Source organism: Malaclemys terrapin, chromosome 19 (assembly GCF_027887155.1).
Source record: "Malaclemys terrapin pileata isolate rMalTer1 chromosome 19, rMalTer1.hap1, whole genome shotgun sequence".
NCBI lineage: Eukaryota > Metazoa > Chordata > Testudines > Emydidae > Malaclemys > Malaclemys terrapin.
The window spans coordinates 1,235,937-1,260,509 of NC_071523.1; the positions used below are offsets into that span (position 1 = coordinate 1,235,937).

General features: G+C 55.0%; 1 protein-coding gene across 5 annotated transcripts in view; it reads right to left on the reverse strand.

Annotated features, from left to right (window-relative positions):
• Positions 1-1,846: 1,846 nt before the first annotated feature.
• RAP1GAP (RAP1 GTPase activating protein) overlaps positions 1,847-24,573 on the reverse strand; it is a 185,412-nt gene continuing 162,685 nt past the window's right edge. For all 5 annotated transcript variants that reach the window (XM_054009445.1, XM_054009444.1, XM_054009446.1 and 2 more), the window contains 4 exons: positions 10,565-10,685; positions 10,153-10,252; positions 8,657-8,760; positions 1,847-4,678 (listed from right to left, as the gene is read on the reverse strand). In XM_054009445.1, coding sequence (XP_053865420.1) covers positions 4,502-4,678; positions 8,657-8,760; positions 10,153-10,252; positions 10,565-10,685 — 502 coding nt within the window. In that variant the 3' untranslated portion in view covers positions 1,847-4,501. The remainder of the gene's footprint in view (positions 4,679-8,656; positions 8,761-10,152; positions 10,253-10,564; positions 10,686-24,573) is intronic.

Genomic DNA, 24,573 nt, shown 5'->3' on the forward strand with positions numbered 1-24,573 from the left:
AAACCTTATCCACACCGCTGCCCCCTGACAGCCCCCCCCCCAGAACTCCTGACCCATCCAACCCTCCTCCTGCTCCCTGTCTCTTGACTGCCCCCTCCAGAACCCCCTTGCCCCATCTCCGCCCCCCTTACCGTGCCGCTCAGAACAGCATGTCGGGCTCCATGCTGAGCCCGACACGCTGCCATGCTCCCCCACGGAGCACATAGCCCAGTTCCCGCCCTCGCAGAGTGCTGCGGAGCGGCGCGCTGGGCAGCAGGGGAGGGGGAGGAGCTCCAGACTGCTGGAGGCCTGTTCCAAATGGCCGGCGATCTGCGAATGCAGGGAAGGGGAGTGGGGGGGAGAGAGGAGGGGAGTGATCTGAAGCTGCAGGGGAGAGGAGGGGGAAGTGGAGGAGGGGCTCTGGCTGCCGGAGCCCCGTGCGAGTGGCTCGATCCGGCTGGCTGCTCTGCATGGGGGGGGGGGGGGGGGGAGTGTGAAATCCGGACCTTTACAAATCCCCCCGGACGCTATTTTTAAACTCAAAAAGCCGGACATGTCCGGGAGAGTCCGGACGAATGGTAACCCTATGAGCCCACTAGAGATGTCTGGCTCAGCTGGGAGCTGCTGTTTGCCAGCACTCGCTCTGCGGGCTGTACCCTTTGCTGCCCCTGCAACCCGGCCTGTTGCTGTGCAGCTCCTGTCCCTGCTTGGCTCTGCCTGTGCCACTGCTCCCGCCTCCTTGGCTGCTGGGGCTGGGGCCGGGCCAGCACAGCCCTGGCCGGGGACACACCGCACAGGCCACCTGGGCACAAGGCCAGGTCTGCAGCAATAGGGTCATGGCACCATCTAGTGGCTCTCGGGAGCATGGCACCAGCATAACCCTGATCCCAAGGACAAGGCCCCAAAGCCGGGCAGGTGCCATGCAGACAGCTAGGCACTGGAAGGGGGTCCCCAGTGAGGGCTGATCCTGCGCCTCAGCTGACACTGGCTGGCGGGGACAGCTGTTTCCTTGGGCGGGGGAGGGGAAAAGCAGGAAGGAACCCAGTGAAGTCCAGCTAGCGGGACCCCCCTGACCTGGAAACCTGCGCGGAGCAATGCAGCCCAGGCAGGAGGGGCGCCCAGCCATGTGGCTGCTCGGCTCGGCTTGGCCCTGGTGCTCCGGAGTCATTGGGTCCCAGCCTGGTGTCACAGGCGCTGGCTTGCAGCTGGCCAACACATACTTTGTCTTGCTGTGGCTGAACCTAGGGGTGGGGGCCCGCCCCGACTCCATCCCCTTTGCACTGGCTCCAGGCTCTGGGGAGGCACACTGTGAGGTAGTCTTGCCTAGCAGCTGCAGCACAGCCCCCTGGAGGGCAGGAGAGCGGGGGAAGTGGGGGTTGAGCCTGATGGACTTTAGGCAATTTGAGATTCCTGGGGCTCACTGAGTTCAACTGGAACGGGGAGGTACCTGGCCCTTTCGGAAACAAGGCTCAAGGGCCTGTAGCCTCAAACATATTACGCCTCCTAACTGCCATTGATTTCAATGGAATTAGGTGCCTCAATGGCTCTGGGCCAAGGTGCTTCCGGTCTGACACCAAAATCAGGGAGCACCTTAAAAAATTATCCTTAATCTGCATCAGTGTCACAATCTGGGGCATGTGGCGTAGCCTTGTCTTGGAGTGGGATTTACCCCATCACAACTGAGATCCTTGCCTACAAAATCCTTGAGCTATGCAAAGTATCATCCCTGTCTGGATGGTCCAGGGCCAGGCCAGATGCTGTGGCCCTTGGCCCCCTGCTCCCCAAACCCACCTTGGAGCTGCACAGGGGGTTCATTTTACTTTCCAGCCTGTGTATCCTAAAAATCATTTTTGCAAAGAGCATCATCTTACAATAGCGATAAATAGAACTTTATTTTATACATATGTCACCAGAAACACAAACACAATCTCGGATTTAAAAAAAAAATTAGTTTCTGAACATTAATTTAGAATTGGATCCAATGCATTTTATGTCGCTTTAAAAAAAATGAATACAACACAGACATAAAATACCCCTGGGTGTTCACAGCATAGTTATATTACCTAGACAGTAGGCAGTTTAAAATTAAATACATACACATCATGGAGTTGTACCTTCCTGCCCGCAGAGGAAGCCATTTCAATTTTTTTTTTTTTTTTACAATGTGCTGTGCATGCCCCCACCTGAAAACAGACCCATGGCTACCCACCAAGGTCATCCTACTTCACGAGCTAATGGACTCGGAGTGGCTGGTGACTCCTGTGGCGGCCAGGAAGCTGCGCTAGAGAGCAGCATAGGTCTGCTGTTTGTAGTGCATCATGTGCTGCCCGTAACCCTGGGCAGTGGCACAGGAGAGGTTAATATCATAGCTGGCAGACTTTGCCCCAAAAAATGTTTTTTTCCAACAAAAAAGGTATTTTTCAGCAAAATGATTTTTTTTGGTGGAAAATTTTTATTTTGGTCACATTTCCCCCCCTGCCCAGTTTTGGGGGGCCCTGGCTAGGTTTAGGGACTCCTGGCACCCCTGTGTCACTTTAGTCAAAATGTTCCGGTCTGTCAATGAAAAAACATAAATGGAACATTTCTGAGTTAAAATATTTTCACAAAAAATTGGAAATTTGACCAGAAAAGTGTTTGTGAAAACTCATTTTTCAGGGATTTCGGGGTCATTTTTTTTCATCAAAAACAAAAACCAAAAAAAAGTGCAGGAAGCTTTTTGGGAAAAAAAATATTTTAAAAAAAAAATCCCTGAAAAAATGAATTGGCTTTTTCCGCCCAGGCCTGTTGAACCTCCCTTGTGCCTCTGGGCTACTGATGCAGCATGTCAGCTAGCTGGCCAGTCACCTGCAGCAGGAGCCGGGGTTAACCCATGTGGCTGCAATGGGTCTATCAGTGCGCCATGGCGCTTTGGGATAAATGTACTCTAAGGCCGTCAGGCTCTGATTCCACCCCGATCAGGCCTGGGTGCCCCAGAGTTGAGCAGTCGTGAAGCCTAACGCAGCTGAGCTCTCTCTCAGACCCCAGTCTGAAGGCACTGCCCCCGCATTGCTCCCCCAGCCATTCGCATGCCCCACCCAGCCCGCAGCCCTGGCTGGCATCACTAGCCCATGCTCTCTGCAGGACTCTACTTCCAGGGTGCTAAGAACAGAGTGGGGGCTGGGGCGCCCCCTGCTGGCCACGGTTTAGAGCTACAGTGGTGTTTGTGGAGTGTATGGGCATCACTAAGGGCAGGAGGGGAGCAGTGTGCACAGGGAGCCCTTGTGCTGGGGCCCAGGTGAAGGCCCCTCCCCCTCCCCGCACGCTGCCAAGCTCATGGAGCAGCTGGGACATAGGGTGCCACAGTGAGGGCACTCTGCAGAGGGGCACTGCACAGCCAAATGTTACCAGTGGCCGGGGGGCACTACCGACAGAGGATGCTGAAAGTCTGGGCTAGTGTCCCACAGCACTGGGGCACAGACCTCCCTGGCTTTTGCCTCCATGCCCAGGCCAGCCACACCCTCACTGCAAACCAGTCTGGCATGCGGCAGTGAAGGGAAGGGGGAAGCAGCCCTCCCTCTGGCAGGGCAGAGCCATTCCAGGCCTGGCTCTTTCCTCCACACCCTGGGCATCAACCCAGCGCCATGGCTGCTGTTTGAGGCCATGGTAGGTGGCTGTGTACAGATGGGGGTAGAAGGGGGTATATACACCTGCCACTGGCAAGGGCCAGGTGCTGGCTACATCCCTGCAGACCGGCCAGCCTGTCGGAGAGCAGCAGGGGGGCTGGCAGTGCAGTTGGAGGCATGGCCTTCCAGGCCAGGGCCAGGGTCAGACCTTCTCCCTTGGACCAGGGTCCCACTTCTAGTTTGCCAAGTCTCCCAAAAATTCCTCCTTCCCCCAGGACTCCTCCCTAGCCTGGGCTCTGCCAGTGACGCTAAGCTGGTTCCCAGGCACTCTTCAACCTAAGTACCATCTATGTGCCACCCTTCCTCCTCCGGGGCTGGGTCAGACTCCCAGGGATGGCCCTGAGGGAGGCTTTCAGGATAAGACTGGCCAACGTGGCCCCACAGGTGGGGAACAGGGACCCAGCTGGCTGGGAGAGGTGGGGGCTGAAGAGTCTAGCTGCCACGGATGATTGGCCATCAGTGGGGAGTTGCTGGGCTCTAACACGCCATGGCATCGTTCCTGGCAGCTGGGTGCCTGGGTACAAATGGCTTCCTCTCTGGCGAGGTTCCTTCAAGGCCTGCCAGGTGCCTTGGGCTGCAGGGCATGTCCCAGGGTCCAAGGGCTGGGCATGGACCAAGTGTCCCATCAGCAAAGTGCAGAGCAGGCTGAGCTGGGTGGGGACTGGTGACACGATGGGCAGGGCCACCGGGAATCTCTTCCAAGGTCTCGATCGCTTGTGGGAGAGGCTTTGGGCGCGGGCGGATGGCCTGTTGCCTCCTCGGCCATGTGGTGGGACCTTCCAAGTGTGCCAGCTCCGGCTCTCAGGCAGCCAGCGCCTGGACGCAATGTGGGAAGGGAAGGAGGGAGCTGGCCTGGCCATCTAGGCCACAGGTTTTGGCTGCTGGCTTCGGCGATGGGCCAGTCGTCTTCGGCTGTGACAAAGGTCGGGGCCCTCCGCAAGCCCTTCAGCTTGTGCTTCTTGTGTGGGTGCTGCAGGTGAAGGAGAGTGGGGCGAGGGCGCTGGGCACAGGCCGTGAGAATCCCCGTCTTCTCCAGGCTGGGGGAGAACAGAGACGGGGGTAACCATGGGCACAGAGGCAGAAGGGACGACAGGCCAGAGGGTGGGACATGGGGAAACACAATCTGTGCCCCAAGATCTGGGGAGACCACGGCCCAACAGGAGAAGGTACCCCACAAATGATCCGTCTGCCAGCTGGCCTTGGGGTGACATCCTGCGCCAGTGCTGGCAGGTCCCGGAGCCCTGTGATTTCTGCACACGTGGAGAGAGCTCTGTGTCCTGGGCAGAGCACGGGCCATGTGCCAGCTATGCCCTTAGCGTGGACTGGGAAATCTGAGGATTCAGGGCTGTGAGTGGGGGATTTCTCGCCCTCCAGCCAACCTGTGCCAGCTGTCGACTGGGACTAACAGATGCAATGGGGATCCCCCCCCGGGGGGGCCTGGAAACCCCTTGCCCAGGAGCATTGAGGAAGCAATACAGACAATCCACAGAACGTGCTGCCCTCCATCGCCTCCTTCATGGACGGGGCAGGAATGGGGCAGCCCAGGAGCTCTGCCCACCCCACACACAGAGGGCAGCTCAGAGCTGGCTCAGCAGCGCTTGGGCCGGCTGCTGACATGGCACAAGGCAGCTGCCCAAAGGCCCAGGGCCCGGCTCAAGTGCCAGCCCCCAGCACGTAGCAGAGCCCAAATCCCAGGAGGGTGGTGGGGGGGGGCGCTTGTACTCCCAGCAGGAGGGGGAGACCTGCCCCCCCCATAACCATCCTGTCCAGGTTCCTGCAAAGCCCTTCCCTCCACCCCCCCAACCATCCCTCCCCAGGCTCCGGCAAAGCCCTGCCCCCCCAACCATCCCTCCCCAGGCCTCGGCAAAGCCCTGCCCTGCCCCCCAACCATCCCTCCCCAGGCTCCGGCAAAGCCCTGCCCCCCCAACCATCCCTCCCCAGGCACCGGCAAAGCCCTGCCCCCCCAACCATCCCTCCCCAGGCTCCGGCAAAGCCCTGCCCTGCCCCCCAACCATCCCTCCCCAGGCTCCGGCAAAGCCCTGCCCCCCTAACCATCCCTCCCCAGGCTCCGCCAAAGCTCTGCCCTGCCCCCCAACCATCCCTCCCCAGGCACCGGCAAAGCTCTGCCCTGCCCCCCAACCATCCCTCCCCAGGCTCCGCCAAAGCCCTGCCCCCCAACCATCCCTCCCCAGGCACCGGCAAAGCTCTGCCCTGCCCCCCACCATCCCGCCCCAGGCACCGGCAAAGCCCTGTCCCCCCAACCATCCCTCCCCAGGCTCCGGCAAAGCCCTGCCCTGCCCCCCAACCATCCCTCCCCAGGCTCCAGCAAAGCCCTGCCCCCCCAACCATCCCTCCCCAGGCACCGGCAAAGCTCTGCCCTGCCCCCCAACCATCCCTCCCCAGGCTCCGCCAAAGCCCTGCCCCCCAACCATCCCTCCCCAGGCACCGGCAAAGCTCTGCCCTGCCCCCCAACCATCCCGCCCCAGGCACCGGCAAAGCCCTGCCCCCCCAACCATCCCTCCCCAGGCTCCGGCAAAGCCCTGCCCTGCCCCCCAACCATCCCTCCCCAGGCTCCAGCAAAGCCCTGCCCCCCCAACCATCCCTCCCCAGGCACCGGCAAAGCTCTGCCCTGCCCCCCAACCATCCCGCCCCAGGCACCAGCAAAGCCCTGCCCCCCCAACCATCCCTCCCCAGGCTCCGGCAAAGCCCTGCCCTGCCCCCCAACCATCCCGCCCCAGGCACCAGCAAAGCCCTGCCCCCCCAACCATCCCTCCCCAGGCTCCGGCAAAGCCCTGCCCCCCATAACCATCCCTCCCCCAGGCACCGGCAAAGCTCTGCCCCCCCATAACCATCCCTCCCCCAGGCTCCGGCAAAGCCCTGTCCCCCCATAATCATCCCTCCCCCAGGCTCCGGCAAAGCCCTGCTCCCCCATAACTATCCCTGCCCCAGGCTCCGGCAAAGCCCTGTCCCCCCAACCATCCCTCCCCAGGCTCCGGCAAAGCCCTGCCCTGCCCCCCAACCATCCCTCCCCAGGCTCCAGCAAAGCCCTGCCCCCCCAACCATCCCTCCCCAGGCACCGGCAAAGCTCTGCCCTGCCCCCCAACCATCCCTCCCCAGGCTCCGCCAAAGCCCTGCCCCCCAACCATCCCTCCCCAGGCACCGGCAAAGCTCTGCCCTGCCCCCCAACCATCCCGCCCCAGGCACCGGCAAAGCCCTGCCCCCCCAACCATCCCTCCCCAGGCTCCGGCAAAGCCCTGCCCTGCCCCCCAACCATCCCTCCCCAGGCTCCAGCAAAGCCCTGCCCCCCCAACCATCCCTCCCCAGGCACCGGCAAAGCTCTGCCCTGCCCCCCAACCATCCCGCCCCAGGCACCAGCAAAGCCCTGCCCCCCCAACCATCCCTCCCCAGGCTCCGGCAAAGCCCTGCCCTGCCCCCCAACCATCCCGCCCCAGGCACCAGCAAAGCCCTGCCCCCCCAACCATCCCTCCCCAGGCTCCGGCAAAGCCCTGCCCCCCATAACCATCCCTCCCCCAGGCACCGGCAAAGCTCTGCCCCCCCATAACCATCCCTCCCCCAGGCTCCGGCAAAGCCCTGTCCCCCCATAATCATCCCTCCCCCAGGCTCCGGCAAAGCCCTGCTCCCCCATAACTATCCCTGCCCCAGGCTCCGGCAAAGCCCTGCCCCCCCATAACCATCCTTCTCCAGGCACCAGCAAATTAGGCAGGACTGAGGGTGCTGACCTTCGGGGATGCACATCCATGGAGACTAGGTGAGGGACTAGCAGCTCTGCATGGACAGACACACAGATGGGGACATTAACCACAATACTGGGGTCATAAAGGGGGCAGGGATAGCTCAATGGTTTGAGCATTGGCCTGCTAAACTCAGGGTTGTGAGTTCAATCTTTGAGGGGGCCATTTAGGGATCTGGGGCAAAAATCTGTTTGGGGATTGGCCCTGCTTTGAGCAGGGGGTTGGACTAGATCCCTCCTGAGGTCCCTTCCAACCCTGATATTCTATGAAACCCATAGAGAGCCACCACTTTGGTGTTCATCCAACCCTGGGGCAGACGTGCCTTGGGTGCGGCTTCAGCCCAGCCACGGAAGGGTTTAATAGTTCTGCGTCTGGCACATGGGCTAGGCCAGAGCGAGTGGCTGTTCCTGGCCCAGGAGTTGTCGTCCCACAAGCAGGGACCAAGACACTTGGTGCCCCTGGCTAACTTGGCCCAGCCCTGAGCGCGGGAGCAGACGGAGACCCACAGGCAAATCTGGGATAAGGGTGAGTTAGAAGCATTTGACCCACAGGTGTGGCTGCAGGCCATGGGCTGCACGTTGACCCCAGGGGATCTGAACAAAAGCTGTCTCCTTGAGGGCAAAGCATTGTCCACTGGTGCTGAGCCTACGACAGGTGCGTGAGGATCTCTGGAGCCCCAGACCAGGGACACACTCGGGCTCCCAGCCCTGCAGCAGGCAGGATGGCAGAGTGCCTGGAGCTGGGTCTATTGTGGCTCCTTTGCAGCCAGTGGTGCTAGCCACCCCCGGGGGGAAGCATGCAGTCCCTGCTGAGCGCTTTGGAGAATCCCACTTCACACAACAGGTTCCAGCACCCCCTTCTGCTACTGTTGGCCAATGCCCCAAAGCAGGGGTGATGGGGGACTCAGAGCGTCCTGCACAGGGGGCATAGCAAGGGCCAGAATGCTGCAGCTAGCCAGGCAAAGCCGCCCAGAATTGGGGGGCATGGGGGCTTGGCGCCACGTTCACAGGCCTGAGAGACAGTCAGGAATTGGCCCTCTATGCCCCAGGCTCTCAGGTGGGGAAGGGGAATGGACACTGCTTCTCTTCTGCAAAGCCGTGCCGGTGTCAAGGTGCTGAGTAGTGGGGGCTCAACAGGGTAGCACTGGAGTTCCTCTACCCCGCCCCGCGGGCAGGCCCTAGGAGTCCTGGCAGGTGCCATCCTGCATGTAAAGGCCCACTGGCTTCTCCCCGGGACCCTGGCCCTTAGCCCCAGCACACTCACCAGGTGGGGCGTGTGCCGCTCAGACCTCTCAAGCTGGATTTTGATCTCCGGACAGGCAGGGTCTCCAGGTTTCCTGGGCTCAGGCTGGGGAGACTGGGAGGGTCCTGGAAGGCAGAGTCAGATTGGGATGCGAGCTCCCAGCACGGCCGGGAGAACTAAATGCCTGACGCTTAGTAGCCAGAGAGCTGGTGCACAGGCAAGTGGTGGAGCCATGTTCATAGCGGACGATGCAGGGGACTGATTCCCATTCGGCCCAGGCCAGAGCTTGGGCAGCAGTGGGGGAGGGGAGGGGGGCTCTGAGTGCTCCCTGTCTAATGGAGCCACGCAGAGGCCTGCGTGGCACCCGTGTAAATTACTGCCCCGTTGGGGTGCTCTAACTTATGCCCTGCTTCCCAGAGCCCTCTGGGGAGCAGAGAATAGCTGCAGGGCAACGTCCCTGACCTGGTGTGCCTCCTGCCCTGCCCTGGCAGTGGAAGCCCCCTGCACATGCAGGCTTCACTGGGCGCCATTTCTGCTCCCCTTTAAGGCTGCTTGACGCTTCCCGAGAGGCACCAAAGAACCTGGCTACACTGAAGCCAAACCCAGCGTGCTTCGCATTACCAGCTAGCTGTGCTATCTCCAGCAGCGTAGAGCAGCATGAGCAGAGACGGCAGCTTCAGCCCTGCCATGGCCTGAACTCGGGGCTCTGCCTTTCCCCCGACACCCCACCAGCAGCATCTCCCTGCTGTGGGATTTCTAGTGCCCCCCTGAGCAGGCTGCCCAGCCGGCAGCAGGAAGATTTCCAGCCAGCTGGAAAATTGGAACCCTTGCAGTTCTTTTCCTGATGCTACGGGCTCCTGAGGCTCCACTCCCCAAACTGTGTGTATGCCCCAACCCCCCCAGCTCTCCACCCAGCATGGGAAGCAGTGCAGCCTAATGGACAGTGCACTACACTGGGATTCAAGAGACCTGGACTCTATTCCCAGCTCTGCCAGAGGCCTGCTGTGTGAACTTGGGTGCCTCAGTTCCCCCATCTGTAAAATGGAGACTCAGATCCCCCTGCTAATGGCATCTGAGCGCCCAACCGCTTTGACATGTTATACAAGAGCTAGTGATTATCATCTGCCCCTTTGGCGCACCCAGCCCCAGATGCCAGGCTATCTTGCCCATCCCCAGAGCTGTTCGCTGGCAAGGTAGGTGCACAGCTCTCAGGTAGACACTCAGGCAAACGCAGAAGCTTGAGGTGCTACAGCAGGGGTCGCTGTGCCATGGTATGGTGCTTGGCAGAGTGTGTGAACAGGGAGGTGGCGGGGGGGGGGGCACTCGGCAGTGTGATTGCAGCCCCCTGCTGGCAGGTCTGTGGCAGAGGCCAGGCTCCTGCCCCATAGATGCATCAGGAGGATCTCAGAGAGGCAGCGCCGGGGGAGGGCACAGAGGAAAGGGGGAGGGGGCAGGTGGTGTGGGAGTAGGGGCCGGCGGTGGCTGGGGCCGCACTGGGTGGGGTCCCGGTCGGGTACCTGGAGAGCTCCCCCCGCTGGCAGTGCTGAGGCTGTCATCCAGCCACGTGCTGTAGATGAAGGAGTCTCGCTTGTGGGGCGTTCCCAAGGCCTGGCTCTCCTGCAGCACACACAGGAAAGGGATGGGGGGCGGTGAGGCAGACACTCCCCGGCTGATGAGCTCCGGAAATGGGCTCTTCCTGGAAGACTTAGAGTCCCCTCCCAGCTGAGGATGCTGGGTCCTCCCCAGCCGCTGAGCCCCCCCGTCCCGCCTGACAGGGACCCCCCACTCAGGAGACAGGCTCCATGGCTGCGATCCCCCCTCAGTGCCCTGTGGCCAGCAGGGACCTGACCTGTGCAGCGAGGGCCCCTCCAGCCCGAGGCTGAGAGGTCAGGGAAAGGGGCCAGTGCACCAAGCTCCATCCTGACTTACCGCGCCCGTGTCATCGTCAGCACCCTCGTTCTCCTCCACAACGCTGCCGAAGCTGCTGGCGCTAGATGACGAGCGTGAGAAATCCCGCAGCACCTCAGGCCTCTGCAACGCCGGCTCCCCCCTGCAGACATGGGGCAGTCAGACCCAGTACCCCCTAAAACCTCCCCCCCCCCCGAGACACTGGGCAGTCAGACACAGCACCCCACTAACTCCCTCCCCGAGACACAGGGCAGTGAGACCCAGGAACCTGCTGTGTCCCCCCAAGACACAGGGCAGTGAGACCCTGTTCCCCCTGAGACACTAGCCAGTGAGACCCAGCGCTCCCTGTGACGTTATTGACATGAACTGTGACCGTATAGATCATTGTTGCTAATAAGATCCTAGAGTTGCACCAAATCTGGTACAAAGGAGATCAAGTAAGGTGTCTATGAAAAGGTTGCAATTTGCTGGTTATGATTATACTGTCTGTATGTGTGTATCATTTTTGTATGTGAAGTTATGAATATAGGCTATGTACTTGTATCTCAATGTTTGATTCTAAGTAGCATTAGTGAAGCATTTGGTCAGCTTCTTGAGAAAGGACTATTCTCAGTAAGTGCCTAATGAAGAAACACTTAACTGACAATGGACTTTGGGAGATGCCAATCCACATCTGAGTTTTCCTGGGAACTTTCAAGGTAGCATGTGACCAATGGCTGCTCTACCTGTAAAGAGTCATGCATGTGATTTACCCATGTGACTCCAAACTCCATCTTGCTGCTGTGATTTTCCACAGTAAGAACAAAGGGGTGTCCTTCCACATTGGCAGAGGATATAAAAGGCCCTGGAAATCCCTCCATTTTGTCTTCAATCCTGCTTCTTACCTCCGGAGGGACTTTGCTACAAACTGAAGCTCTGAACAAAGGACTGAATGACCCATCCCAGCTGGGGATGCTCCAGAGACTTGATTTAAACCTGCAGTTTATTTCATCACTGCTACAAGCTTGAACCACGAACTTTGCCATTACTGTGTGTAATTGGTTCCATTTAACCAATTTTAACTCTCATCTGTATTTCTTTCTTTTTATGAATAAACATTTAGATTTTAGATCCTAAAGGATTGGCAACAGCGTGATTTGTGGGTAAGATCTGACTGGTATATTGACCTGGGTCTGGGGCTCAGGCCTTTGGGATTGGGAGAATCTTTTTTCTTTTACTGGGGTATTGGTTTTCATAACCATTCATCCCCCATAAGGAGTGGCCCTGGTGGGGATACTGGGAAACTGGAGTGTCTGAGGGAATTGCTTGTATGACTTCTGGTTAGCCAGTGGGATAAAACCGAAGTCCTCTCTATCTGGCTGGTTTAGTGATGCCTTAGTAGTGAAGGACCCCCAGCCTTGGGTTGTGAGTGCCCTGCTCTAAGTAATTTGTCCTGAATTGATATTCTCAGTAGTGTCCCGCCAAAGGCCGCTTCGTTACACCCTCCTACACCCCTCCCCGAGACACAGGACAGTGAGACGCAGCACCCCCCTGTTCCTCCGAGACACTGGCCAGTAAGACCCCACATTCCCCTTGAACCTCCCCCCCGAGACACTGGGCTGTGAGACCCAGCACCCCCCTGTGCCCCCCTGAGACACAGGGAAGTGAGACACAGCACCCTCCCTGTACCCCACCCCTGAGACAGAGCAGCTCTCTGGTACCCCCCAAGACACAGGGCAGTGAGACTCAGTATCCCCCCGTACCTCCCTGAGACACAGGGCAGTGAGACCCAGAAACCCCCGTTTGACAAAGTGGGGATTCCTCAAGGAATCAATTCTGAAGCACTTCGAGGAGAGGAAGGTGATCAGGAACAGTCAGCATGGATTCACCAAGGGCAAGTCATGCCTGACTAACCTAATTGCCTTCTATGAGGAGATAACTGGCGCCGTGGATGAGGGGAAAGCAGTGGACGTGTTATTCCTTGACTTTAGCAAAGCTTTTGATACAGTCTTCCACAGTACTCTTGCCGGCAAGTTAAAGAAGTATGGGCTGGGTGAATGGACTATAAGTTGGATAGAAAGCTGGCTAGATCATCAGGCTCAACGGGTAGTGATCAATGGCTCCATGTCTAGTTGGCAGCTGGTATCAAGCGGAGTGCCCCAAGGGTCAGTCCTGGGGCCGGTTTTGTTCAATATCTTCATTAATGATCTGGAGGATGGCGTGGACTGCACTCTCAGCAAGTTTGCAGATGACACTAAACTAGGAGGCGTGGTAGATACACTAGAGGGTAGGGATCGGATACAGAGGGACCTAGACAAATTAGAGGATTGGGCCAAAAAAAACCTAATGAGGTTCAACAAGGACAAGTGCAGAGTCCTGCACTTAGGACGGAAGAATCCCCTGCACTGCTACAGACTAGGGACCGAATGGCTAGGTAGCAGTTCTGCAGAAAAGGACCTAGGGGTCACAGTGGACGAGAAGCTGGATATGAGTCAATAGTGTGCTCTTGTTGCCAAGAAGGCTAACGGCATTTTGGGCTGTATAAGTAGGGGCATTGCCAGCAGATCGAGGAACGTGATTGTTCCCCTTTATTCGACATTGGTGAGGCCTCATCTAGAATACTGTGTCCAGTTTTGGGCCCCACACTACAAGAAGGATGTGGAAAAATTGGAAAGAGTCCAATGGAGGGCAACAAAAATGATTAGGGGGCTGGAGCACATGACTTATGAGGAGAGGCTGAGGGAACTGGGATTGTTTAGTCTCCAGAAGAGAAGAATGAGGGGGGATTTGATAGCAGCCTTCAACTACCTGAACGGGGGGTTCCAAAGAGGATGGAGCTCGGCTGTTCTCAGTGGTGGCAGATGACAGAACAAGGAGCAATGGTCTCAAGTTGCAATGGGGGAGGTCCAGGTTGGATATTAGGAAACACTATTTCACTAGGAGGGTAATGAAGCACTGGAATGGGTTACCTAGGGAGGTGGTGGAATCTCCTTCCTTGGAGGTTTTTAAGGCCCGGATTGACAAAGCCCTGGCTGGGATGATTTAGTTGGGAATTGGTCCTGCTTTGAGCAGGGGGTTGGACTAGATGACCTCTTGAGGTCCCTTCCAATCCTGATAGTCTATGATTCTATGATTCTATGACCTAGGGGTTACAGTGGACGAGAAGCTGGATATGAGTCAACAGTGTGCCCTTGTTGCCAAGAAGGCTAATGGCATTTTGGGCTGTATAAGTAGGGGCATTGCCAGCAGATCGAGGGACGTGATCATTCCCCTCTATTCGACATTGGTGAGGCCTCATCTGGAGTACTGTGTCCAGTTTTGGGCCCCACACTACAAGAAGGATGTGGAAAAATTGGAAAGAGTCCAGCGGAGGGCAACAAAAATGATTAGGAGGCTGGAGCACACGATTTATGAGGAGAGGCTGAGGGAACTGGGATTATTTAGTCTGCAGAAGAGAAGAATGAGGGGGGATTTGATAGCTGCTTTCAACTACCTGAAAGGGGGTTCCAAAGAGGATGGATCTAGACTGTTCTCAGTGGTAGCAGACGACAGAACAAGGAGTAACAGTCTCAAGTTGCAATGGGGGAGGTTTAGGTTGGATATTAGGAAAAACTTTTTCACTAGGAGGGTGGTGAAGCACTGGAATGGGTTACCTAGGGAGGGGTGCAATCTCCTTCCTTAGAGGTTTTTAAGGTCAGACTTGATGAAGCCCTGGGATAATTTAGTTAGTGTTGATCCTGCTTTGAGCAGGGGGTTGGACTAGATGACCTCCTGAGGTCCCTTCCGACCCTGAGATTCAATGATTCTATAATACTGTTTTGCATGGATGCTGTGTGCCTCAGTTTCCCTGTGTATACACACCTAGACATTGGTGCAATACACAGGGAATTAAGCCTGTGTGACTTTTGCGGGGGTTGCTCCATCTGCCTGCATGTATGCTCTGGCCACTCCTTCATAACCTGAGACCCAGGAGGGGGATGCAACCAGGTGACTCTTGGCCCGGGAAGCGAGACAAAGGCCCGAGGAGGAGGAGCGGGCAGGGTAGGGGCCAGGTAGTTAGAAGCGTGGGCTGGCTTGGGACTCAGGGGGAGGACCAGCGCCCTGGCTCTGGGATCCCCTCCCCCTGAGATGGACTTGGCTGAAAGTCACTGATTTCTGTGCTAACAAGTTCTGCCCTACGCTGTGTTCCTGTCGACTAATAAACCTTCTGTTTTACCGGCTGGCTGAGAGTCACTGCTGACTGTGGAGTTGGGGTGCAGGGCCCTCTGGCTTCCCCAGGAGCCCAGCCTGGGCGGACTTGCTGTAGGAAGTACACTGTGGGGCAGAGGATGCTGAATGCTCCGAGGTCAGACCCGGGAAGGTCGAAGCTGTGTAAGCTTCTTGCCCTGGAGACAGAGAGAGGAGGCTCCCCCAGAGTCCTTACTGGCTTCCTAGGGAATAGTTCCAGAGCATCGCCCTGGTGACTCCGTGACAACCGGTGGCAGTGGTGGGATAAACTGCACCCCCTGGACAGCATCCTGCAGTAAGTGACTGGAGAACAGTAAAACGAAGGGGGATTAGCAAGAGACGTGCATGCTGGAGGCTCCAAAAGGTGCGGTTCCAGGCGGAGGCTTAACCCCGAGAGAGGTGGACCCCCGAGATGGGCTGTCGCACTGAAGGGGTTCCTCCCAGGGATAGTGGGGAGCTGAGAGAGCAGAGGCCTGAGAGTCTGAGGGACAGGCAGGGCCGGTGTAACTGCTAGGTGAACTAGGCAGCCGCTTAGGTTGCCAAGATTTGGGGGCGCCAAAAAGCGGTGCCCCCCAATTTTTTTTTACACTATTGTATTCATTTTTGAAAGTTTATAATAAGCGATGCTCCGGGGAGGCGGGGGGGAGGAGGAGGGGCGCAAGGTGGAAGTTTCGCCTAGGGCGCAAGATATCCTTGCACCGGCCCTGGGGACAGGCATGCTGAAGGCTCAGAGAGGTGCGGTTCCAGGAGGTGGAGGAGCCTATGGCTCAACCCCGAGAGAGAGTGTACCCCCGATAAGGCTGTTGCACTGAAGGGGTTCTGTGATGGGTTGGATCACAGAAACCCTCCTGGGAGCTGCCAACTGATATGCCAAGACTACCTCTGCTCCTGTTTTCCCTGCCAGCTCAGGACTCCAGCACCCTGTCTTGCTGAGCCAGACACTCCCGTCTGCTCCAACAAAGACCCAGGGTCTGAATTACTTGCCCCAGAGCTGCAAGTTTACCTGAAAACAGCTCACAGAAGTGTGCTTGTCTTTAGCATTCAGATGCCCAACTCCCAATGGGGTCTAAACCCAAATAAACCCGTTTTACTCTGTATAAAGCTTATGCAGGGTAAACTCATAAATTGTTCGCCCTCTATAACACTGAGAGAGATGCACAGTTGTTTGCTCCCCCAGGTATTAATACATACTCTGTATTTAATAAAATCACTTTTGACTTATTAATTAACTCAAAGTCGGATTTAAGTGCAGGGCCGGCTCTAGGCACCAGCGCTCCAAGCATGTGCTTGGGGCGGCACTTTCCAAGGGGCGGCACTCCGGCTCCTTTTTTTTTTTTTGCATGGGGCGCAAAAAGCCAGGAGCTGGCCCTGAACGGAAATGAGCTGTGGTGGTGGTGGTGGGGGGTGCGGGGAGGGCCGCAGGAAGTGACCCGGGGGGGGGCAGAGGAACTGCTCCCCCCGCCAGCTCACCTCCGCTCCACTGCCGCCTGCTCCCCCGAGAGCACTGCCACTCCGCTTCTCCCCCCTCCCTTCCAGGTTTGCTGCGCGAATCAGCTGTTTTGTGGCAAGCCTGGGAGGGAGGGGTAGGAGGGGAAATGTGGCGCGCCCAGGGGAGGAGGCGGGGCCAGGGATTTGGGGAAGGGGTTGGAATGGAGCAGGGAAGGGGCGGAGTTGGGGTGGAGCCGGGGGGGCACGGGAAATTGTTTTTGCTTGGGGCGGCAAAAAACTTGGAGCCGGCCCTGTTTAAGTGATTCCAAGTACACCTCTACCCCGATATAACACTGTCCTCGGGAGCCAAAAAATCTTACCACTTGCTTTGATCCACAGGAGTGCACAGCCCCCTCTCCCCCAAGCACTGCTTTGCCGCGTTATATCCAAATTCGTGTTATATCGGGTCGCGTTATATCGGGGTAGAGGTGTAGTAACAGACAGAATAAAGTAAGTCACCAAGCAAAATAAAATAAAATGTCTAATCAAACTGAATACAGATAATTTCACCCTCAGAGATGCTTCAGTAAGTTTTTTCTCAGACTGGACACCTTCCAGGCCTGGGCACAATTCTTTCCCCTGGCACAGCTCTTGTTCCAGCTCAGGTGATAGGTAGGGGATTCTTCATGATGGCTCCTCTCCTTCTCTGTTCTCTTCCACCCCTTTATATATCTTTTGCATAAGGCGGGAATCCTTTGTCTCTCTGGGTTTCCACCCCACCTCACTGGAAAAGCACCAGGTTAAAGGTGGATTCCAGTTCAGGTGACATGATCACATGTCACTGCAAGACTTCATTGCCGACTTGCCAGCTCACACATATACAGGAAGACTTACAGTTAAACACAGCCACCTGCAGACAATGGTCCTGGTTAATGGGAGTCATCAAGATTCCAAACCACTTTGCATAATTACAATAGGCCCTCAGAGTTATATTTCATATTTCTAGTTCCAGATACAAGAGTGGTACATTTATACAAATAGGAAGATCACACTCAGTAGATTATAAGCTTTGTAATGATACCTTACAAGAGACCTTTTGCATGAAGCATATTCCAGTTACATAATATTCACTCATTACCATTTTTTATAAAACCATATAGACTGCACAACGTCACAGGTTCCTCCCACGGCACAGGCCTGTGAGTCTGTGACCACTTGGGAACAGCGTGGAGATGGTCTATAACCATCTCCTTAAGAAGGACATTGTAGAGCTGTGCAGAGAGAGGGGGCTGTGTATTGGAAAGCTCATTAAGGCACAGCTGATTGCTCAGTTGGAAGACGAGGATCGCTTTAAGGAGCCGGTTCCTAACCCAGCTGGGGCCACAAGATAGGCTGGGAGCAGCCTAGTGTCCTGGAGACCCGTGTCCCTGACCAGCAGGGGGGTCTCCACTGGGTTCCCCATCGGTAGATCTGAGATGGATGGAATTGGAGCTGAGATCGAAGGAGTCAGAGGACCATGAGAGACAGGAAAGGCTAGTCCCCTTCCTGGGTCCCAAGGCCATAGAGCTGTTTAGTCAGATGGGCGGGGTGGCAGACATTCCTGGGGTGGTGAGATCCTGGGACATAGAGAACTGTTGTCAGGCCCCAGATAGTGCAGCTTCACCAGATGCTGCAGGGCTTGTGACGTGGGTGAAGGTCCCAGGGAGGAAGCCCCTCGCCCTGCCTATGGCCCGGATCCCTGTGCAGACCCAGGAGGGGCCAGGCTGGCTGGTAGTTGGGGTTCTCCAAGATATCAGCTGTGAAGTCCTGTTGGGGGGTAACTGTATCTATTTGGGACAGGATCCAGGCCCTGCTCCTGAAATGGCTGAGGATTTGAATTTGAATCCAGGGAACCAATTGGCTGAGACTGAAGTGGTCAGTGAAAATGCAAATGACCTGCTGGCCGTGGAAAGGAGCAGCTAGGCTCAGGATACATAAGAACGGCCGTACTGGGTCAGACCAAAGGTCCATCTAGCCCAGTATCCTGTCTACCGACAGTGGCCAATGCCAGGTGCCCCAGAGGAAGTGAACCTAAGAGGTAATGATCAAGTGATCTCTCTCCTGCCATCCATCTCCACCCTCTAACAAACAGAGGCTAGGGACACCATTCCTTACCCGTCCTGGCTAATAGCCATTAATGGACTTAACCTCCATGAATTTATCCAGTTCTCTTTTAAACCCTGTTATAGTCCTAGCCTTCCCAACCTCCTCAGGTAAGGAGTTCCACAAGTTGACTGTGCGCTGCGTGAAGAAGAACTTCCTTGTATTTGTTTTAAACCTGCTGCCTATTAATTTCATTTGGTGACCTCTAGTTCTTGTATTATGGGAATAAGTAAATAACTTTTCCTTATCTACTTTCTCCACATCACTCATGATTTTATATACCTTTATCATATCCCCCCTTAGTCTCCTCTTTTCCAAGCTGAAAAGTTCTAGCCTCTTTAATCTCTCCTCATATGGGACCCGTTCCAAACCCTTAATCATTTTAGTTGCCCTTCTCTGAACCTTTTCTAGTGCCAATATATCTTTTTTGAGATGAGGACACCACATCTGTATGCAGTATTCGAGATGTGGGCGTACCATCAATTTATATAAGGGCAATAATATAGTCTCCTTTTTATTCTCTATCTCCTTTTTAATGATTCCTAACCTCCTGTTTGCTTTTTTGACCACCTGCCTGTCTGTAACCAGAGCCCTGGAGCTGAGTGGGACAGAGAGATGCTCCCTGCCCCCCTGCACACGGGGGAGGTGGCTCACGCTGGCTCTGATGCTGTGAGCAAAGCAGCGGGCTTCCTGCCTTGCCCTCACTGGGACAGCAGGGGCAGAGCTGAGCCCAGGGGGATCAGAGACCCCAGCTGAGTGTGGGGAACCACAGCCAGGGGGGACAGCTGCCAACCAGGGCTGCCTTGTCCAGAGGGTGCAAATGGCCTGGGACAAGGGTAAAGCAGCCTTGGGACACCTGTCTGTCATAGATGAGCCTTTTCAGAAGGTGGCCCTGGACTTGGTGAGGGACAGATGGGAGGGAAGGCCACTCCCGATGGAGAATCAGTGGTGGAGTATGTACTGACTTTCTGGGAAAAGCTCGCTGAGCTCATGGGTCTGGCCAGGGAGAACCTAGCCAGGGCCCCAGGGAGGCACTGGGAGAACCTAGCCAGGGCCCCAGGGAGGCACTGGGAGCAGGTGATGGGTCTCGTCCCGGTGAGAAAGAATAAGCTGCAAGCTGCCTGGGACGGGCCCTTCAAGGTCATCCAGCAGGTGAATGAGAAGAACAATGTGATGGAACTGCCCAATCGGGCTCACAGCCACCAGGGAACAAGGTCAACATGATGGAGCTGTACTGTGACAGGGAGAGGCTGGTACTGGCCGTGTGTGGTCCCTGAAACCAGAGCTGGCCCCTTGCTGGAATCAGTTCCCCTCTCTGACCAGTTAACCCCTGCCCAGCAGGCAGAGATCAGAGAGGTGCTGCATTCGTACCCACAGCTGTTTTCCAAACAGCCTGGGCTCACTAACCGAGCTGTCCACTGGGTGGAAATGGGAGCCGGCCCTCCCATCAGGTGTTCCCCATTCAGAGTAACGGGGAACACAGCCCAGGCCCAGGAGGGAGAAGTCAGAGACATGCTGGCTTTAGGGGTGATCCACCAGCCCCGGGGACCTCTCCCGGGGGCCTCTCCCGTAGTCCCCAGGAAAGATGGGCCGATTCTGTGTGGCCTATCGGAAGCTCAAGGCCATCACCATGTCTGCCCATATTGAGGCCTGATGAGATCCTAGACAAGTTGGGGGGGGACTTGGTACCCCATGACCAGGGATTTCACCAAAGGTTACTCGCAGATTGTGACGAAGTGGGACTGTTCTTAATGTTTCCCCTAATACTGTGTGGGTGCCTCAGTTTCCCCTATGCATTCCCCTGTGCATTTATTAAGTCTCTAGGTGATGGGATAAAGGCCAGTGTGCATAAATCACCTACCCTCTGTCTCCTAGTAACAAATGGCCAGGGCCCTTCCTCCCTTGCAAGGGGATAGCTAAAGGTGAACAAAGAGATCAGGTGACCTCCTGGCCAGGGAAAGAGACAAAGCCGAGAGGAGGAGGGTCCGGGGGGAGGAGGTTTCAGTTTGGAGCTGGCTGGGGACTAGGAGTGAGGGCAGAAGATGGGGGTGTCTGGCTCACGGGACCCCAGGATGGATCCGGCTGAGGGGTCTGGTTCTTTGTACCTACAAGCTCTGTTTTAGACCGAGGTCCTGTCATCTAATAAACCTCTGTTTTACTGGCTGGCTGAGAGTCATGTCTGACTGCGAAGTGGGGGTGCGTGAAGGACCTTCTGGCTTCCCTAGGACCCCGCTGGGGCAGACTCACTGTGGGAAGCGCACGGAGGGGCATATGCTGAATGCTCCCAGGAGAGACCCAGGAGGTGAAGCCATGTGAGCTTCTTGCCCTGAAGACAGTCTGCTCCGAGGGAGAGGAGGCTCCCCAAAGTCCTCACTGGCTTTGTGGGGAGCAGTTCCAGAGCATCGCCTGGGGACTCCATGACACAGATGCCAGGTTGAAACCTGCTTTTGTCACCCCTTAGGGGCTGTACAAGTCCCTAGTCCTACCTTTCGGCCTCAAGGAGGCACCGGTCACCTACCAACGCCAGGTGGATCAGTTACTGAGGGGGATGGATAATTTTACCCTTGCGTACATTGATGATATTTGTGCCATTAGCCAGACCTGGGAGGACCAGGTGTCCCAGGTGAAGAGGTGGCTGGGTCGCCTCCCGGATGCAAGGCTGACTGTAAAAGCTGGGATGTGCAAGGTGGGGATGGCAGAGGTGTCGTACCTGGACCACAAGGTGGGGACCGGCTGCCTAAAGCCAGAGCCAGCCAAAGTGGGGGCAATCAGAGACTGGCTTGCTCCCCAGACTAAGAAACGGGCCCAGGCCTTTATTAGGATGGCGGAGCACTCCTGGAGGTTTATGCCCCATGTTAGCTCTGTGTCAGCTCCCATCACTGAGCTATGCAAGAAAGGTAAGCCAGATAAGCTGGTCTGGACTGGGCAGTGCCAGAGGGCTCTCTGCACGCTGGAGGAGGATTCATAGACTCATAGACTCTAAGGTCAGAAGGGACCATTATGATCATCTAGTCTGACCTCCCGCATGATGCGAGCCACAAAAGCTGACCCACCCACTCCTGGAAGAATTCTCTCCCTTGACTCAGCTGTTGAAGTCCCCAAATCATGATTTAAAGACTTCAAATCGCTGAGAATCCTCCAGCAAGCGACCCCTGCCCCATGCTGCAGAGGAAGGCGAAAAACCTCCAGGGCCTCTGCCAATCTACTCTGGAGGAAAATATGGCGATCAGCTGAACCCCGAGCATGCAGGCAAGATTCTCTAGCCAGACCCTCTGGAAAAAGTTTTCTTTAGTAACTTTTAATATCCCATCATTGACCATTGTTGCTAATTACCAGCAATGGCACGTTATTGACCTATTGACTAAAATCACTTTATCCCATCAAACCATCCCCTCCATAAACTTATCAAGCTTAATCTTAAAGCCAGAGAGGTCTTTCACCCCCACTGTTTCCCTCAGAAGGCTGTTCCAAAACTTCACCCCTCTGATGGTTAGAAACCTTCGTCTAATTTCAAGCCTAAACTTCCCGACGGCCAGTTTATATCCATTCGTTCTCATGTCCACATTAGTACTGAGCTGAAATAATTCCTCTCCCTCCCTGGTATTTATCCCTCTGATATATTTAAAGAGAGCAATCATATCCCCCCTCAGCCTTCTTTTGGTTAAGGTAAACAAACCGAGCTCCTCGAGTCTCCTTTCACACGACAGATTTTCCATTCCTCAGATCATCCTAGGGCCCTTCTCTGTACCCGTTCCAGTTTGATTTCATCCTTTTTAAACATGGGAGACCAGAACTGCACACAGTACTCCAAATGAGGTCTCACCAGTGCCTTGTATAACGGAACCAGCACCTCCTTATCCCTACTAGAAATACCTCGCCTAATGCATCCCAAGATCGCATTGGCTTTTTTCAAGGCCACGTCACATTGCCGACTCATAGTCATCCTGCGATCAACCAGGACTCCGAGGTCCTTCTCCTTCTCTGTTACTTCCAACCGATGTGTCCCCAGCTTATAACTAAAATTCTTGTTATTTATCCCTAAATGCATAACCTTACACTTCTCACTATTAAATTTCATCCTATTACTATTACTCCAGTTTACAAGTCATCTAAATCTCCCTGCAGGATATCCCGATCCTTCTCCGAATTGGCAATACCTCCCAACTTTGTGTCATCCGCAAACTTTATCAGCCCACTCCTACATTTGGTTCCGAGGTCAGTAATGAATAGATTAAATAAAATCGGACCCAAAACCGAACCTTGAGGAACTCCACTGGTAACCTCCCTCCAACCTGACAGTTCACCTTTCAGTACGACCCGCGGCAGTCTCCCCTTTAACCAGTTCTTTATCCACCTCTGGATTTTCATATCGATCTCCATCTTTTCCAATTTAACCAATAATTCCTCATGCGGTACCGTATCAAACGCTTTACTGAAATCGAGGTATATTAGATCCACCGCATTTCCTTTATCTAAATAATCTGTTACTTTCTCAAAGAAGGAGATCAGGTTGGTTTGGCACGATCTACCTTTCGTAAAACCGTGTTGTAATTTGTCCCAATTGGCATTGTCCTCAAGGTCCTTAACTACTTTCTCCTTCAAAATTGTTTCCAAGACCTTGCATATTACAGATGTTAAACTAACAGGCCTGTAGTTACCTGGGTCACTTTTTTCCCCCTTCTTGAAAATAGGAACCACATTAGCTATTCTCCAGTCAAATGGTACCACCCCCGAGTTTACAGATTCATTCAAAATTATCGCTAACGGGCTTGCAATTTCTCGCGCCAGTTCCTTTAATATTCTCGGATGAAGATCATCCAGTCTGCCCGATTTAGTCCCGTTAAGCTGTTCGAGTTTGGCTTCTACCTCGGATACGGTAATGTCAATCCCCACTCCTTTATTCCCATCCGTCTCGCTTCTACTATTCCTCAGCCTTTCATTAGCCTCATTAAATACCGATGCAAAATATTCATTTAGATATTGTGCCATGCCTAGATTATCCTTAATCTCCACTCCATCTACAGTCTTAAGTGCTCCCACTTCTTCTTTCTTTGTTTTCTTCCTATTTATATGGCTATAAAAGCTCTTACTATTGGTTTTAATTCCCCTCGCAAGGTCCAACTCTACACGGCTTTTGGCCTTTCTCACTCCATCTCTACATGCTTTGACCTCAATAAGGTAGGTTTCTTTGCTGATCCCTCCCATCTTCCACTCCCTGTACGCTTTTTGTTTTTTCTTAATGATCCCTCTGAGATGCTTGCTCTTCCAGCTCGGTCTAAATCTCCTGGCTGCGAACTGTTTTCCCTTTCTCGGGATACAGGCCTCCGACAGCTCCTGCAACTTCAACTTGAAATAATCCCTGGCGCCTTCCGCCTTTAGATCCCTAAATATGTTAGTCCAATCCACTTCCCTAACTAGTCCCCTTAATTTATTAAAGTTAGCCCTTTTGAAACTGTAAACCTTAGTCTCCGATTTAGTTCTGTTAATCTTTCCATTTAGTTTAAACTGAATTAGCTCATGATCACTCGAGCCAAGGTTGTCCCCTATAACCATTTCCTCAACGAGGTCCTCACTACTCACCAAAACCAAATCTAAAATGGCATCCCCCCTCGTCGGTTCAGCAACTACTTGATGAAGGAATTCATCAGCTAGCACGTCTAGGAACATCTGAGCCCTATTATTGCTACTAGCGTTTGTTCCCCAATCTATATCTGGGAAGTTAAAGTCTCCCATGATTACACAGTTCCTATTAGTATTTCCTTCCCTAAAAACATTAAAGAGTTCTCTGTCCATATCCAGGCTAGATCCCGGCCGTCTATAGTACACCCAAAGCACTATCCCAGGGGAGGCTCTAGTAGTTCTTTTACCCAGTGTCAAGGGCCCAGTGCTGGGAAACCCAGACTTTGACAAGACCTTTATGGTGTTCACCGATTCCCCACACAATGCAAAGGGGGGGGGAAACACTACATCATGTTCCTAAGCAGGAAGCTGCTGTCCCAGGAGCAGGGCTAGGCAGCCATCGAGAAGCAGTGCCTGGCCATGGAGTGGGCTCCTAAAAGGCTGCAGCTGGATCTATTTGGGCGGCGCTTCGCTGTTTACTCGGACCATTCACCCTGCCGTGGCTGCACCAGATGAGAGGGGCCAATGCCACCTCAAGCTCCTGAGGTGAAGTCTGTCCTACCAGGATTATGAGAGGGAGGTGGTCCACGTTAAGGAGAGTGCAAATGTTATAGTTGATGCTATCTTCCGGAGAG